Raw genomic sequence first — 15,695 nt, 5'->3', positions numbered from 1 at the left:
CAAAGTCACAGCCCTGACCTTTCAGGTCCTCACCCACACAAGCACTTCTGAATCCCCAAGAAACCCCACTTATTCTAGTAGTGAACCATCTTCCCCCACCCTCCTCAAGTCAGGACCCAGGAGCATCCATTCAAGGTAGGAACAGAAAGGTCCCAACCTCCCCACATGGTCAAACAAACGTGGGCCCTTTCCTTTCTCCTTCTTGGGAGAGGCAGAGTTAAAAAAAGAAAGAGAAGTCACTTTTGCTGAAGCTATTTTTTCTTCCAAAATAGAGAAAAAAATAAACAATGGTGCTGCCACGCTGAGCTGAATTTGCATTGTCTGCTCCCCAGGATGAACACTACACACCACAGAGACTGCGGGACCGCTCTGGCTGGGAGCTCCTTCCTGGCAGCTCCTCCTTGGGCTCTCTCCCACAAAGCACAGGTGTTGGAGCAAGAGGAGAGGTAAGGCAATGAGACGTTTTTCTTAAGAAAAATAATCCTGGCAAGAGAACCACACCACGCTCAGAGCACGCTTCTCCACAACACACAGTGGCTTGGCCAACCCTCAAATCAGTCCTGCAGTTGCAGGCACCGCGGAATTTGTTGCCAGAAGACATTTTAAGATCAAAACTGAGACCTGCCAACTGTGCACAAATGAATGATTTCTTTTATTGTAAGGCCAGGTAGTGCTGTTCACACCTGGGTCTTCCCAGATTTTGCATTTGGGCATTGTTGAATTGTGGGTAATGGATGCACCACCAATATACAACACAGGGACAACGGGAGCCCTCTTCTTTCTTCCCCACAAAGGCTTTTTGCATGATGTAGGAAGACAAATATAGGATTGAGAATATAAAGTCACCCTGAAAATGAATGAAGATGCTTGTGAAACCCTTTGGTGTGATTTCAGACTCGGGGAACACAGCAGAGCCTTCCTACTCACAGGCTCGCATCTCACAGGGAGAGTTAACAAATGCTTCCAATATTTCAATTTTAGGCACCTCTTCATGTCTGAATGCATTTCAGAGCCTCACATACAGACCGGGCATTTCCATAACACGGTGCTGAACAAAACCTCCTGTCCACTGCTGACAGCAGTTCAAGCAGCAATCTCAGGGCTACTATTCCCCAGCTTGCTCATACTAAAATACTGGCTCTGGAAATTAAGCCCTCCAGAGAAGGTTCTGCGAAGACCGTTTTCACAAACATTTAAAACTCCCTTGGTACACGGTAGGATCAGGCCCTAGAAAACAATCCCGTGGAACAAACACCACCCGTTCATCCTCTCCTTGCTCTCTGGCCAGCACAGCACATTCTGTCTGCTCAGCTGCCATGGTCTGTAAAGCCTGCCCCAGCTTACAAGGGAGGTTTACACTACACGGTAAGGGATACAATATCTTTTTGCTTGTCCTCGTGGAGGAGATTATTTGTCATGTCAAGAGGAAAAAAAAGAGGGAGAAAAAAAGCAAATCCTCCATTTTGGCACTAAAACCCAGCATTTTTGTATTACAAGTAACCTAGCCTCTCATATATCAGATAAGCGAGCTATGTTTTGATGTAGGAGGGCTATTTGAAAAGGCAGAAATCAATGGGTAGAAATTGGCATTTTTGTAGCCTTAGGAACCTGGGAGAGTCTGGGGAACAGACAAACTATTGACTTCTCTGCATCGTCTCAACCGGACTTATTAAATAAGATCCCACGCGTGGTATAAACTCTACCATATGCGCTCAGAAGAACAAAGATTTTCAGGGCCTTCTATAAATGAAACTCCTCTCTGCAGCGGAAAAAAATGTATCATGCTAAAACTAAAACATTATGGAGGCTGCAGCTGCACAAACAAATAAATATTGTTTACCAGCAAAGGTATTTACTTACTGACAGTCAAGAAATGTTGGCTTGTAATAAAATGGTGGCATTTTTGATTCATATTTTGCTTTTGCTACATTGTTTCCATTTGCGGCCATAAACTGTAAAAGAGAAGAGAAAAAAAAAGAAAAAAATTAAGAAATTTTTAATGCTATTTCCTCTCGTCCTCCTTTGTTTCTACAGAGTAATAAACTAAGTGGGATGGGGCCTGTGTTCATTTATTAAAAGGCTTCTCTGTGTGCAGAAGGGATGCTGTAAAGGCTGTGCCTGCAAACCAAGCCTCAGAAATTAGCCCTGGAGACCCGTCGACACTCTGGCTATACAGATATTACATCTCTGATCCAGCCTGGCATTTCAGAGACAGGGCACAGAGGTGAAAAAGGAGCTAAAACTGTCGGTGCTCACTATCCCACAGCAGTCTACTTAATACTATCAGGGTGGGTTTTTTTGCTACAGACATGTTGTAGGATAGGAAATCCCATCAGATCATTTCAATCATTTGGGCTGCTGTCCCTCCTAGGAGCCAGGCCACCCTACTGGGCAGAGACTGCCCTGAAAATTATCACACCCCACTCCCTGAGGGCATCTGCTTAATAAAGTGCTGAGGGCGGGTGCGCATCCCAGTCACACATGCACAATTCCCACTGATCCCCATGACAGCAGAAGGCAGCACACGGTGGCATGTCCCACCTGCAGGCACAGGAATGTGATGGCTCCCAGAGATGGCTCCAGCAAGGCAATAACCTGACAACATGACCTATGCTGTTTGCTTTGGTGAGGAACACATCACTTGGAAAAGGATAATTTTATTTTTGCAAAGCCATGCCAACAACCTCAAAAAGGAGCTTGAAGTATATTAAAAAAAATAAATAAAATTATCTGCCCTGACAGCCCTCATTTCCTCCTTTTTTTTTTTTTTTATAAAAATGGCTAGCTGAACACACTGCAAACAAAACCACATCTTTTCCTATTCATAGATTTTATTTAATGAAAGTCACTTTACAAGCCTAAGAAAAACATCCCCTCCCATGCAGCCCATGCTAAATATGTTTTGCCTTGTATCAAATGCCAAGCACACAAGCAGAACAAGCAGCTAAGCTTTTATTTTATTATTTATTTCTAAGCTTTTTTTTTTTTTTTTTTTTTTTTTTATTACTTTCATGTTTTGGAGGACCTTGAGTTTACATATGCAGCCTACTCAAAAAAAAAAAAAATCAGGGAAGGGAAAGCCCATGCAAAACAAAAGCCTATTTTCCTCACAAAACACATGACTGAGAGCTGTGGCTTTCAGAAAAACCTCAAATCTACAAAATAAGATAAAAATCAATGAGTGTTAGCATTCTCTATGCCTTTAAAGATAATGACAGTCAAAGCATATAGGTTTCCTGGTTGGTTTTAGCAGCATCATCCAAATCTATTCAGGTGTGTTGTATAAATACAGAGAATTTATGTTGCAGGGGTTCAATTCTTCAGGACACTGTGTTTAATAGCTTTCAGTGCTAAGTGGAAGAGAGTCAGAAACAGCTGAGCTGGGCAGGGATGCTAGACTACAGCTGGAGGTAACGTGAGAAAATGAAGAGGGTCCATTTAGAATTAATAATTTCTACACACACTATTTTAATGATATTTTATAGGGGTAAGGGAAATCCTCCCAATTTCTTCATGAAATGGTTATTCAATTTTTCAACCAGATCTCATAAGTATAGCACCACAGATCTCATTCCCGCATTTTGGAATTTAGTTTCCTGGGATCACATTTGCTGTAGTATCTTTAGAGAGGACTTGGTTTTACAGTTTTGCTGGCGAGGAAGCCAGAGGGTAGGTGGCATTTAGATCAGTGATGTAAAACAACGACCCAAGCTCACTGGCATGTCAAGCCCGAGATGCACGTACCTCCACTTGAGCATCATCCCAGTCATCCAGACGGACAGACTTCACTTTGCTGACTTGTGGAATGTTGCGATGGATTCCTGAACAATTCAAACAAATGAAGATCCCTAGGCTATGGGACGCCCAGTCTGGATCTGAAAGAAAAACAGAAAGAAAATTGCACTTGGCTGGTCTATTAAATTCAGCACAGGAGGCAGGAGAGGTGGTCAGGACAGGGGATGGCAGGGGAGGTCAGGAGTCACCAGGGCTGAGTTCCAATTCTAAAGGCATCAAATAAACATACAAGGAGAAGGTCTATGTTAGTTTAAATTAACAGTTATACCAGTTACACTAATAATTAACAGAACTGCAACCTCAGGAGCAGCAGTTATTCACAGAAACCCAATACACACACAACTGCATGTGCCCAAGAACCCCAAAAGTCAATCCACACTCACACGAAGAACAAAATGTCTCCCTTCACCAGCAAATCCCACCCAACGAGGCCTGTGTGGACCAAAACTGCCCTATAAAACAAGCAGCTTGGTGAAACGCTTATACTGCTTCTCTGCTTTGACAGTTCTTTATTTATTTTATTTTTTTTACAGTGGAAATGCAGCATACAGACTTTCCTCCCACAGTCGTGGCTGCACAGCAGAAAAGGCCTCTGAGCCAGGAGGGTTTCCAGCCCTCGCCTTAATGGAAAAAGGCTGCTGGTGGCGGCTCTGTGCTTTCTCTGAGCTGTTTACAGCCCTGAGCTGACGTCTCACACAAAGCACTTGAAACACACGTCCCTCGTCTCCAAATTCCTCCTCAGGAGAGCTGCTGCCAGCCTCCAGAGGCAATGCCCAGAACGTAGACACAAAGCGGCGGAGGGCAGGACGCATCCAGCATCATCCCTCAGCACCAATAAGGCCAATACAGGCCTCTTTGTCTGAACCCCGACCGGCAAATGTCAGCGCCTGCCACTCCAGCTGCACCCCAGAAGAAAAAGCTCCCTGACAAGTCGCCAAGCGAGCCACAAATCCATCACACAACCGCTGTTGGCTCCTCCGCCTCCTCCCTGTGGAGATCTGCTCCCAGCGCGGGCCGCTCGCCTCAGCCTCCCCACAGCAGCAGGGGCCTGGGGGCCGCCCAGGCCTAGGCCGCCCCCGAGCAAGGAGGGCAGGCCTTGCTGCCTCACAAACCACCAGCAGTTGTTTATTTCCCCACAGTAATTGGCTGAACATTTGCTCCTCACGGAGCAGCAGTTATGTATAACAGCAGGGGGATGCACGTTCTCTTCACACATGGGTACGGCCTGGCCGTGTCAGTGCAGCAGGGACAGGGATTGGGGTGGCACGGGGCACCACAGCTCTCCTGGGTGGGCAGCCCCTGCCTGTGGGGACGGCCACCAGACCCCAGCACACCACGGAGGGGACAAATCCTGTTCCCTGGTCATGTTTAGCTATAAAATCATGAGCTAAGTGAGCAGCCCCACAGGACGCAGCTGGGTGTCCACCCTGGAGAGGAGACCAAATTCCCAAGTTGCTGCAAGTCCCACAGAGCCAGCAGCCACATCACAGGGGACTAGTGGCCAGATATAAAGGTGCTTTTTAGTATTTCATGTGGCCTCCCATCCTCGTGCAAGACTCCAAACACTACAGCTGAAGCGTGGCAAATAAAAAACCGTGCAAGTCAACCTCAGCATACAGCAGCAGGAACCAAGTGCTACCAGCATCCAGCAATAGCAGCGAGGGCAGAGGGTGCTGTGTGCCATCGGCCCAGATCCCTGGATGCTCACCTGGGGCTGACTCTCCTTCACATCACAAAAGAAGCACTCAGCAGACATCCACCCCAATTACAAAGGTTGCTGCCAGTTACAGAATTACAGGGTTGCAACAAGAATCTTATACACTGCTGCACCACTGTTCCATGGCAGTCCAGGAGCTGCTTTACAAACCCAAAAGCTGGTTCAGTTGTAAGAAGAAACAAAGAAATAGGCAAAAAAGGAGCACATGGAGCTCATCACAATGTCCCCATCTCTAGCCATGAGTTATAGGTCTATCTTCAAACATAGTCCTACCCAAAGCCTGCTGAAGTCATGCTGCAGCAAGCGGAGAGGGTCAAAATGGCCATGGGAAAGGTCTGATAGCAGCAGAGAGGGATCAGGCATGAGGGATGGCGAGAGGGTCTGTGGGATGGGGTGACCACGGAGCAGCAAATGACAGCAGCAGTGAGGAAGAGGAGGTGGCAGTAGCCAAGTCTGTGAGTCAGGAGCTAACACCGTCAGCAGCACCACGTGCTCAGCCACGCTGCTACACAATAATCACACTTCAAGCCTTCCCAGAGCACTGATATCTGATTGCAGCAGCACCTGTCTGAGGGAAACGTGTATCAAAGCATGCATTGGCTTCTGTGGGATTTAATCAGGAGCTTCAACACTTGTTTTACGTTAACAGTTTTATCTTCGGCACGTAGGTAGATTTCTTTATACTGTCTGCAGCTTCATGTTTCCAAGTCCTCTCAAAGAAGTAAGCCCTCCACCACCTGCACTGATGTGTGCTACGGGACTAGGAGACATCACATATTCCTCAAGACAGGGCGTGAGAATCTGTTTGGGTGAAGGAACACCCTGTAAAAATATCCCTGGGCTCAGACAGAGGTGATGTCAGGTCTGAAGGACGCTGAGCCAACTTGTACCCAAGCCACGTCTTTTCAACGTGGCCAAACAGCACCTTAAGCAGTGAGATTCATCCATAAATGGGGCTGTGCAGCATTTTCCTAATACCAACAGTATTTTCTTTAGGCCAGAATCTTGAACTTATATCCATGCAATATCAAGCTGTGTTTAATTAAGAAAGCAAGAGCTGGGCTATACACAGGAGCACATATGCATGTTCAGAAAACAGACGGAGACCACAGGACCAGCGGTGTCAAGACCCAACTCTTAGAAGGGATAATCTCAGCTCATTCGATAAAACCACACCTTCCTCCTGGTCACCTTTCTTACAACATTTCTTCTCTTACCGAGCTCCGTTTCCACCAAACGGCAGCATCACTAACAGTGCACATAGGGAAGCACCACAGAAGAGCTGCACATTTAACTGCACTTACCGAACCTGACACCGGGCAGTTTGTGCTGCTGCTGTACACTAATAGCAACTTCCTGTTTGTTGTTCTATGTGCTATAACAATATATAACTCTTCAATCCAAATATAACTCTTCAATCCAAAAATCACGCAGCAAGGGGATGTGGGGTGGGGGAGATGTAAGAGTTGTACACACTTGGCTGTTTGTGGCCTGCTTTGAAAAGCCTCCGGTATTAAGTTAGACCCCTTGAAAAAAAAAAAAAACACTAAGTAGTGAAGTCCCCAAATCAACTGATCTACCAAGGGAAATCTCTCCAGAGTGTCACTGGTAAAATAATTTCTTAGCAAATTTCTAGCTGTCTGAAGAAGCCAGGGGATTATGGCTCACACAAGCCCCCAGGCTGGTGCATCCCTGTGACTCTGCATCACTGTGCTGCCCCCAAGGCAGGAAGGAGGCTGGAGGATTCCCTTTTCTCCATCTTCCGGAGGTCTCTGCCAAGGCCACTTCCCCCTCGCACTCATGCCCCACAGCCTGTCCCGCGTGCTTGTGACACAGTTTTCAGAGAAATCCAGCTACAAAGCCACTGCACCCACAGATCTGCAGAAGCTGATGGTAGAGCCCCAGGCAGCTGGCCAGGGTGCGTGCCCAGGTCTGCAGGGATGCTTCTTTAAAGTCCTTTGTAAAGCACGCAGCAGCTACAGCCTTCCCCAAAGCACATCACTGCCCGTCTGTCTTTGCTTCTGCTCTCCAGCACAAAGGACATGAAAAAAACCCTCAGCTTATGGCAGATAATGACAGAGATCTCTAACTTTTGAATATTTGCAGGCTTCAACCCTTAAAAGTGGCTTTTAAGTAGACTCTGAGACAACATTTTATCAAGCATCTGACTAAATCCATGTCTTTATACAACTGGGAAAGGAAGTTTGGGGGAAAAACTGTTGGCACCTTTTAGGTTAAGGGAACTGACTTTCCCTGCAGCATGGCCAGTGGAGAGATGCTTCTGCAGAGCAGTGACCATCAGCAGATGTAGTGTGAGCAGTGGAGTCTTTGCAGCCACCTGAAGATCATCTTGCTGCTAGACACCTCGATGGCTGGAGCACCCTGGACACCCGGGGATTTCAGTAACTTTATTTAAGCCACTTTTTTTGTTTTGATCCAGAAAATGCAGCCACTGCCACGCACTCCTCACTCTTCCAGATTATGATATATTGCCATTTTGGTGCACTAGTCACCGCTTGGGCCCTACCCAAAAAAGATGATTTTTTCTAAGCCTCCAGAGTGTCAAGCAAACAGCAGCGAAGCCTAATGAAAACTCTCTGGCATTCCTAAGTTCCACACAAATGACTTTATTCCATTATGCCAAGCCAAAAGGAATAAAGACTAACAAGGAGCAAAGGGAACATTAAACCAAATGAAGTCTTTTAAGTGCAGAAAGTCTCTTATCCCTCAGCATCATTGCTCCAGAATGACCAATGCTTGCTCTAGAAAGCTTTCGCTGCACAAAGCGGTAGAGATTTTTGGTCACTTGTAAATCCATTATAATGACTTTAAAACTAAAAACGTGATACAACTTCATTTAAAAACAATAAATAGATAAAGCTAAACTAAAGTCACAATAAGGACATTGGGGTGACATTTTTATATCTTGTTCATCTGAAAGGGAAGGCACAGGCAGAGATTAGAGAAGCATCCAAAGCAAAACTGAAACACTTGGGCAACGCAGCTAAATTCAGAAATTAACTTCCCCAACCAGCCTCCTGGGGCCACCACAAGCCCCAGGAAAAACCAGCATACAGCAAATGAACTCTGCAGCTTCAACTCAACGTTACTAAGTGTAAGAATGACCCACAGAGGAAAAAACTAGGGCTGAACCCCCAAAATAATAAACGAGAACCAAGATAAGATAATTTATGCAAACCAAAAGGAGAGTAGAGAAGACAGGAGGTGGGATGGCAGTGGCATATATTTTTTTCAATCAAACTTTCCAGTACCCTGGCTATAAAAACAAGGTTCCAGTTTGAAAAGCCCTAAATGCCATCAACCTGAGTAAAAGCCACATGAAGTAGAGAAGTAATAGGCCCAAAATAACCATGAGGCAAGAACAAGAACTGACTCACAAAATTCACCCACATGTCCCCTCTCCACTTTTTGTCTGAAGCCAGTTATTGCACCAGCACTGACCAAGACAAACATCCGCAAGAACGTGGCCAACGCACTGCAGCGCCCCAGAAACTCATCCTCTAGCTCACACCACTGGCTCCAGCACGTGAATGATGCCTTGGGCCATAAGCTGTGGGGCTGCATCCCAGCTACACCAGCTGAGATGGAGCCAGTCTGTTACTGGGATGGAGCTTCCACACGTATTTCTGACCTCCTTCCCCTGTTTGAGGTGATAAAGACTCACCAAAGGGAAAAGAGAACCCATGCAGGTAGGCAAAACCTCGTTTCACCCTGCACAAGAAAGGTAACTCGTGTCCTATAAGGGAAGATGTAATCACTGGGGTTTTAGTGCAGTCAATGCAAGTGAAGCCCTTTCTGCTTGCCACTCGGCTGCTGCTGATTTGCTAAACACCAGGAGAAGCCCACGTTCAGCACTGAAGTTCTGTTGCTATTTACTTTGGGAAAGGATTAGGAGGTTAATAAACAGGCCCTGGTCATGCATGTTTAAAAATAACAATAAAAGACATTAAAACTGAAGCCAAACAGCCTCCCACCAACACTCCTCGTTAAGTAGGAACATTTTTCAATGAAGGCACTAAAGTTGCCAAGGTCTTTCGATTCAGCTGTCAGGTCTCAGCAGCCCCCTCTGCTTGCTGCCTGCAACCCACAGCACTGCTGCAAGCCTGGGCATCGGGAAAGGACAGACAGCACCGTCACGTTACACATCCTTTGTCTGAAAACGTTCCCTTTCCCTGCAGAACGTGGCTAAATACAATGACCACAGGATTTTTTTTCACCCCCTTCTTTCCCTCCACTCTGTTTATGCCAAGGGAGAAGAGCTGCTAAATTCTTGGGAAGAGAAAGAACTCTTTAAGTTGAAGGACAATGGAGGTGCGGGAACAAGTTTCCACTTTTAGCTTGAAAATGAAAAGACCGTTTCACGCCATTAGAGCAGCAAAGCTCTGGAACAGCTTTCCAGTGGGAGGTGGTGGGGGCAAAAAGAGAGAACGAGCTCCACAGCAGAGCCCCATCACTCCACGGAGGGATGAGATGTCACTGAGGATGACAGTACGAGACAGGACCCGATGACTCAGTCACCTGCCTTCCAGATCTGTGTTCTTAGGACTGGGGAGCGGATACAGGATGGAGAGGCTCGAGATCAAATCTTCTCAGCGCCCTCGTTAACCCAGGACGGATCACGCCATGCCTGGCACTCGTGGGTTTTCCTCAAATCACCGCCCTTATTTCATGAAAGCAAGGGATTGGAAAAGCTTCACCTGGTTTAGAAACAAGATGATGCTGGGGCTGCAGGAAGGTGTTTATAAACCCTCAGCTGCACGCCACCCACCCTCAGGCTTTTATATATACCACTACACCAAAATACCAAATCCACTGTGTTTTGCAGCACAAAAGCCCTCTGATATAAGGCTCGCTTCTATCACTCACCCTCTGTTCCTTCTCGGTTTCACCTCACCTAAGCCCCATGCACCGAAAAGCTGATGTTTCCCTTACTCCTTCCAGGGTCCATGTCCCCAGTAATTCATCCCAAATAAGAAAGATGAAAATAATAATTAAAAAAGAGGAAAAAAAAAAAGCCACATAAACTGCTGGAGGGGTTTAAACTGCAGGATTAGTTTGATGGGATTTCCACTTCTGTCATCAGAGCCTCACTGTCCCCCACAACGTAAAATGATTCTCGCTTAGTGGAAACACAACCGTAAGTTAGAGAAAAATGGAGTAAAGGGAGAAATACTCAAGGTCTTGTTATGCCCTGAGATAACCATCGCTCTCGTGACGTGTGGAAAGATTGCCTGAGACAAAGAATCATTTAGGGGGGAAAAAAAGCACTGAACTGCCACATTAGTCTTGAAGAAAAAAAGATTATTCTAATACATCGAGAGCCATTACACACCAGCAATTCAGGGCGATCACTCAGTTTGCACTTAAGGCTGCGTTTCCCATGCTGTCTGCACGGTGGAAGCATGTCTTGGAACCCACCAAAACAAACACGGCACAAAACAACATCTGGGACCCTGACTTCAGGGGAGTGTAAGGGCAGGGCACCCCACACCCCATAACCCTACTGCTGTGGCTCCTGCCCCACAGTTCAGTTTCAAAGATGTAGCTAATGCAATCTCATTACTCCTTACGGATAGATGACATTTCTGCAACTGATTTTTTTTTATTCAGAAACACCTTTCACTGAAAATTAAGGTTCTGCAAAGCAGCAATTAATAAAAAACTAAGAACCCTTAAAATAAAACAAGAACTGCAAGCATGAAATGTAGCCACGGTGATTTTTATTTTTTTTTTTTGCCGTGCTCATTATCAGTCTCTGCTTCAGCATCCTCACAGCATTCCCAGCTGTCACGGCCAGAGCACTGTAAGCCTGTTCCCCCTACCTGAGACATGCCCTCAAAATCTCGTCTGGGAGAACGCCTCGGAAGCTCTGATTTTGCACAACAGATTTTCCTGCCGGCCCGCATGCTGGTCCAGGGAAAGACAGAGAGCATGGATCCGACCTTCCCGAGCATCAGACTCAATGCCACTTGAGACTTGCCACACAAGTAGCCTTGGTTCTAGGACTTGGCCACTTAAATCGTCCTCAGCTGGAATAACCTAAGTGGCAAATGCTGGCCCAGAGCCAAGCAATCGTGAGGCTTTGCCTGGAGCTCACCAACAATCCAGCTAGGTGACGACCTGCAGAGAACAAAGCTCCTTCCACAGCCTAGGAGAAAAGGTGCTGCCTCCCTGACATTCCCTGTACGTCCTGGGGGTTGATTTTTTGCATGGTCACAGCTTAGTCACAACGGTGCCCAGCTGCAATCTCTTCTGCATCAGGAACTCGCGGTTTTGTTATGTGAGCCTACAGTGCCTGGGACAAGCCCTCACTCCAGGGCTGTGGCTACTGTTTTGGCACCTGGGTGAGGCTCAGGAACAAAAGACAAACCTTTTTTTAACAGCAGGGAGGGAAAAACTTCCACTGACTGGCAGATTTCTGAAACAAACATTTCCAAGAGCAAAAGAAAACCCAGCTAGTTTCCAAATACATGAATTAAACTAACAAAGAATTTTCACCTGGTTTATTTCTAACCCATCCTATCCTTTGTTATCTGTATCCCTGAGCTAAATGGCTACCTCTCATCATGGCTCCTGAAGCACCTCAGGATTTCAGGGAAGGCACACACCCACCTGGAAGCAATCATGATTAACCAGGGATCCTGACCTTTCGCTTCCCCGCAGGTGCACCACATCAGCAGTATGACGACATGTAGGAGCACAGGAGTACTACATGCTTCTGCATCTCCTGTTCATTCTCCACCCTCCTCTTCTTTCATTCTCACTTTATTTCCTCTGCTTTGGTACTTTTCTCTCTCCAGCTGTCCATCCAGTACCAGCTCTCACCTTTTTCTCTGTGTCCCACCTCTCAGTGAAGGCCACGCTTACACCCCATTCTGGAGGCTCTCCAGACACCTGTCCCACGTCACCTCCTACCCAGACTCAGAAAGCCCTGGCCTGCCTCACCTGCCCAGGACAAGCAACTGGACCCAGCCTGAATATTTTATGTATTACCTACAGACACAAGTTATGCATCTGACATTAAATAACCCAGGGCATCTCGTATTTATTGTCCCTCCTGGGCAGACGAGCACATTACAGCACCACTGCTAGCTCTTATTTGCCAAAGGTACCGAAGCACAGTGATAATTAAAGAAATTGGGTTTCAGAACAGAGGTCCAGTCCCAGGGAAGTAATGCTGCCACAGTTCAAAGAGGCTGAATGATATTAATGTAGCACACCTCGTGTTACAAAAGACTCTGGCCCACATTCTCCTCTCCAAGTTTCACCAAGGTATCTCTGCACACAGGTGTCCCCAAAAGCAAAACACAGCTTTGTTGTTTTACCAGCCCATTTAGTCTTTTAACAACCACACTTCCCCAGCATGAGCTATCTCAATGACCTACAGCTTCAACCCTATTCTGCTGATGCTGAGGAACTTCCCATTTTGCGGAGAGGCTTCATATCACACAGGGCAGGGAAGAATTATCCCATCGAGCCCAAGTGTCCTCCAGGAAGGGACAATTTAGGGAGCCACTTATGTGGCGAGCCCAAGCTGTGCTCAGCACGACACCCAAGAGGGGGGCTGCTACAGCCGATGGGTGGGAGCAGAGCAGGCGGCGCAGCACTGCAAAGCAGTTCACACCATGCAGAAAGTTCTTTGTCCTCTCCAGCCACAACGCGTCTGAAAGTGTGCTGCAGCTTCCCGAGATGCAGGCTGGGGACCTGAAACCGCTGGTGACGGTGGGAGCTGGATGGTGGGCTCCAAGTGAGCTTGGAAACCCATAGAAATCTGTATCAATAACTTGGCTGAAGCAGGATTTATTATTTTTTTGCCTATGGAGTGATGGAGGTTGAAAAGGACATCCCATCCCTACACCTTTCAGAGCCACCCTGCCCAACCTAAGGCACGTTTAGCTGTTACCATGCGGTGACTAAAATACATAACGATATATATAAAAAAAAAAAAAAAAACAAGGAAAAAAAAAAAAAAACTGGCCGGGGAAGGAGAATTCACCTGCTCCGCGATTTCCAAGCCCCTTCTCCCGGGCAGGTCCCGCAGCCCCCAGCTTTACCGAGCCCAGCGGCGGGGGGGGGCACTGCGGGCAAAGGCTGCTGCTGTGCGGGAGCGGCGATGTCTCTGCTCCCCCCGCTACGGGTGCGTGTGTAGGGCTGGCTGCGGGTCTGCAGGACCCCGGAGCAGAAGCTCGGAGCCCCCCAGACGTCCCCACGCCCCCCCGGTGCCCTTACCGGGTGCGGTGCAGTCGGCGCACGCCGCGTTGCCCGGCCGCTGGAGCAGCTCGCCCAGCGCCTTCCTGCTCCTCTCCTTCGCCATGGGGGGGCTGCGGAGGGTGGAGGGGAGGGGAAGGCTCCGCCGAGGCTTCTTTTAGGCGAGCTTCATGGCGAGGGGCTGCCGGGGCTGCTGCTGCTGCTCCATGCGGCCCCGAGCGAGGGGCAGGCCGGCGGCTCCCAGCCCCCGGGAGGCTCCAGCCTCCCCGCCCCGCAGCCTCCGCGCCCGGCTCGGTAGCCGGATCCGCCTCTCGCCTCTCCCCCCTTCGCCGAGCCGCTCGCCCGCGACCTCCAGCGGTCGCTCGCCGCCGGGGCTCCGCGCCCCAACCCCACCCGAACCCCTCCGACTTCCCCCTCGTGTCCCCATCTCGGCCGCCCTCTGCCTCCGGAGGAATTTTTGGGTGTCCCCCTCCCACCTCACCGCCTGGGGGTTCCCGGAGTCCTGCCCTTCGCTGCTTGAGCGCAGCTGGGGTTCCCCGGGCTGTGCTGCTCTCCAAAAGGACATCACCGTCTTTTTCCTCTCCGTGTATCTCAGGACCACGCTCCAAGAGTCCCCCTACACCTTGCACCCCAATCCTTGGTGCCCAGGGAGTTCTGGGGTGAGGGCACCATGGCTGTGCTGAGATCAAGGACTGCCACCTCTGCTGCTCCTCACCTGGCCTACGGGCAAATGTTCCTGGCCCCCATTTTGCCCCTAAGGGTAACTCAAGGTGATGATGTGGGAAATCTGCCAAGAGGAGGGGGTCAGGGCTGTGTCTGGAGAAAGACCCCTGCAGAATCCGTCCTCTCAAACACAGGCTGCAGGCAGCTGTTAGGCTGCTTCGATTTATTCATGGTGAATGCAGCTCTGATTATAGAAAGGGTTTGGGTCTTGTGGAGCGAGTCCCCCATTCAAACTGTCCACCTCTGCTTCCTCAAGAAGAGCAGGGCACCTCTTGCACAGCACCAGTCTTGCTGCCTACAGGGCCAAAGGCACAAGGGCCAGTAGGAGGCGGCTCCCTGCAGCTCCTGGAACCCTTCCACTCCCGAACCACCACCGATCCTGCCAACATACGCGGATGTGAGCAGGGCCGCAGGTTCCCAAGAACACTTTGTGCAAAGAAACCAGCATACACCCTTACACAGGGGCAAAACCACGGCCTGATACGTTTACAATGCCCCCGTTGTCTGGAATACGTTTTCCTAAGTGACCTTTGCATTTGTGCCATCAGGCAAGCGGCCGTAACCGAGTTAATTTCTGATTGTTCCGCGCTGACGTCAGGCTGCTCCTCGCCGGCTGTGCGGCGCTCTGCACTGCGCTGCCGCTTGCTGCCTGTACACGTGTAGGCTGATGACATCTGGAAACTCGTTCCCATGCTAACCAAAGGCGTAATCCCACTCTGAGTCCTTTTGTTGAGGTTTTCAGCCACAGCAACCAGCTGGTGTGCCCAGAGGCGACCTTGCCTTCACCCTCCCTGCCCGTAATACCTGGAGCAGCACTGCCACTAACACCTGCCGGGGACTTACACCAGTCCAACTGGCTCCAGCACAGAATCACAGCCCTAATCCTCCAAAACCCCGTTATATTCAAATTTGTGGGACTACTGCCTGGTGTAAATGCTTACAGGAGCAGAGCTCTACCTAAATCCAAGCCAGGAGGTGAGGTTTTCATTTGCACTTCAGCCCCATTCCTCTGGCGTTTCCAGCACAGGCACTTGCTGAATCCCTTGTAGTAGCTTGCAGTAGCTGGGATGCTGCAAGTCATTATGAACTTACCAGGGGCAGGGGCTGGGAGGGAGATTGGTTTTAAAGTCTCTGTTTAGCTTTCCATTAAGTCTTATTGATTCTCTTAATTTTTTGTTCTCCTGGTTGCTAGGCAATCCCTCTCTGCGTGCTGGAAACCAGGGCTGCAGAC

General features: G+C 48.6%; 1 protein-coding gene across 2 annotated transcripts in view; it reads right to left on the bottom strand.

The window, feature by feature from the left end:
* ADAP1 (ArfGAP with dual PH domains 1) overlaps positions 1–13,999 on the bottom strand; it is a 57,013-nt gene extending 43,014 nt beyond the window's left edge. Inside the window, exons 1-3 of one of the 2 annotated variants that reach the window (XM_084536479.1) lie at positions 13,763–13,999; positions 3,745–3,875; positions 1,861–1,952 (exon numbers count right to left, since the gene is read on the bottom strand). In XM_084536479.1, the coding sequence (XP_084392605.1) occupies positions 1,861–1,952; positions 3,745–3,875; positions 13,763–13,847 (308 nt within the window). In that variant the 5' untranslated portion in view covers positions 13,848–13,999. Of the gene's footprint in view, positions 1–1,860; positions 1,953–3,744; positions 3,876–13,529; positions 13,685–13,762 lie in introns of those variants that run through there. The other variant, XM_084536480.1, reaches the window with a different exon arrangement.
* Positions 14,000–15,695: the final 1,696 nt, after the last annotated feature.

The sequence above is a fragment of the Aythya ferina genome (genome assembly GCF_964211825.1).
Source record: "Aythya ferina genome assembly, chromosome: 15".
NCBI classification, from domain to species: Eukaryota; Metazoa; Chordata; class Aves; order Anseriformes; family Anatidae; genus Aythya; species Aythya ferina.
This window is presented reverse-complemented; position numbering and strand designations above follow the sequence as displayed.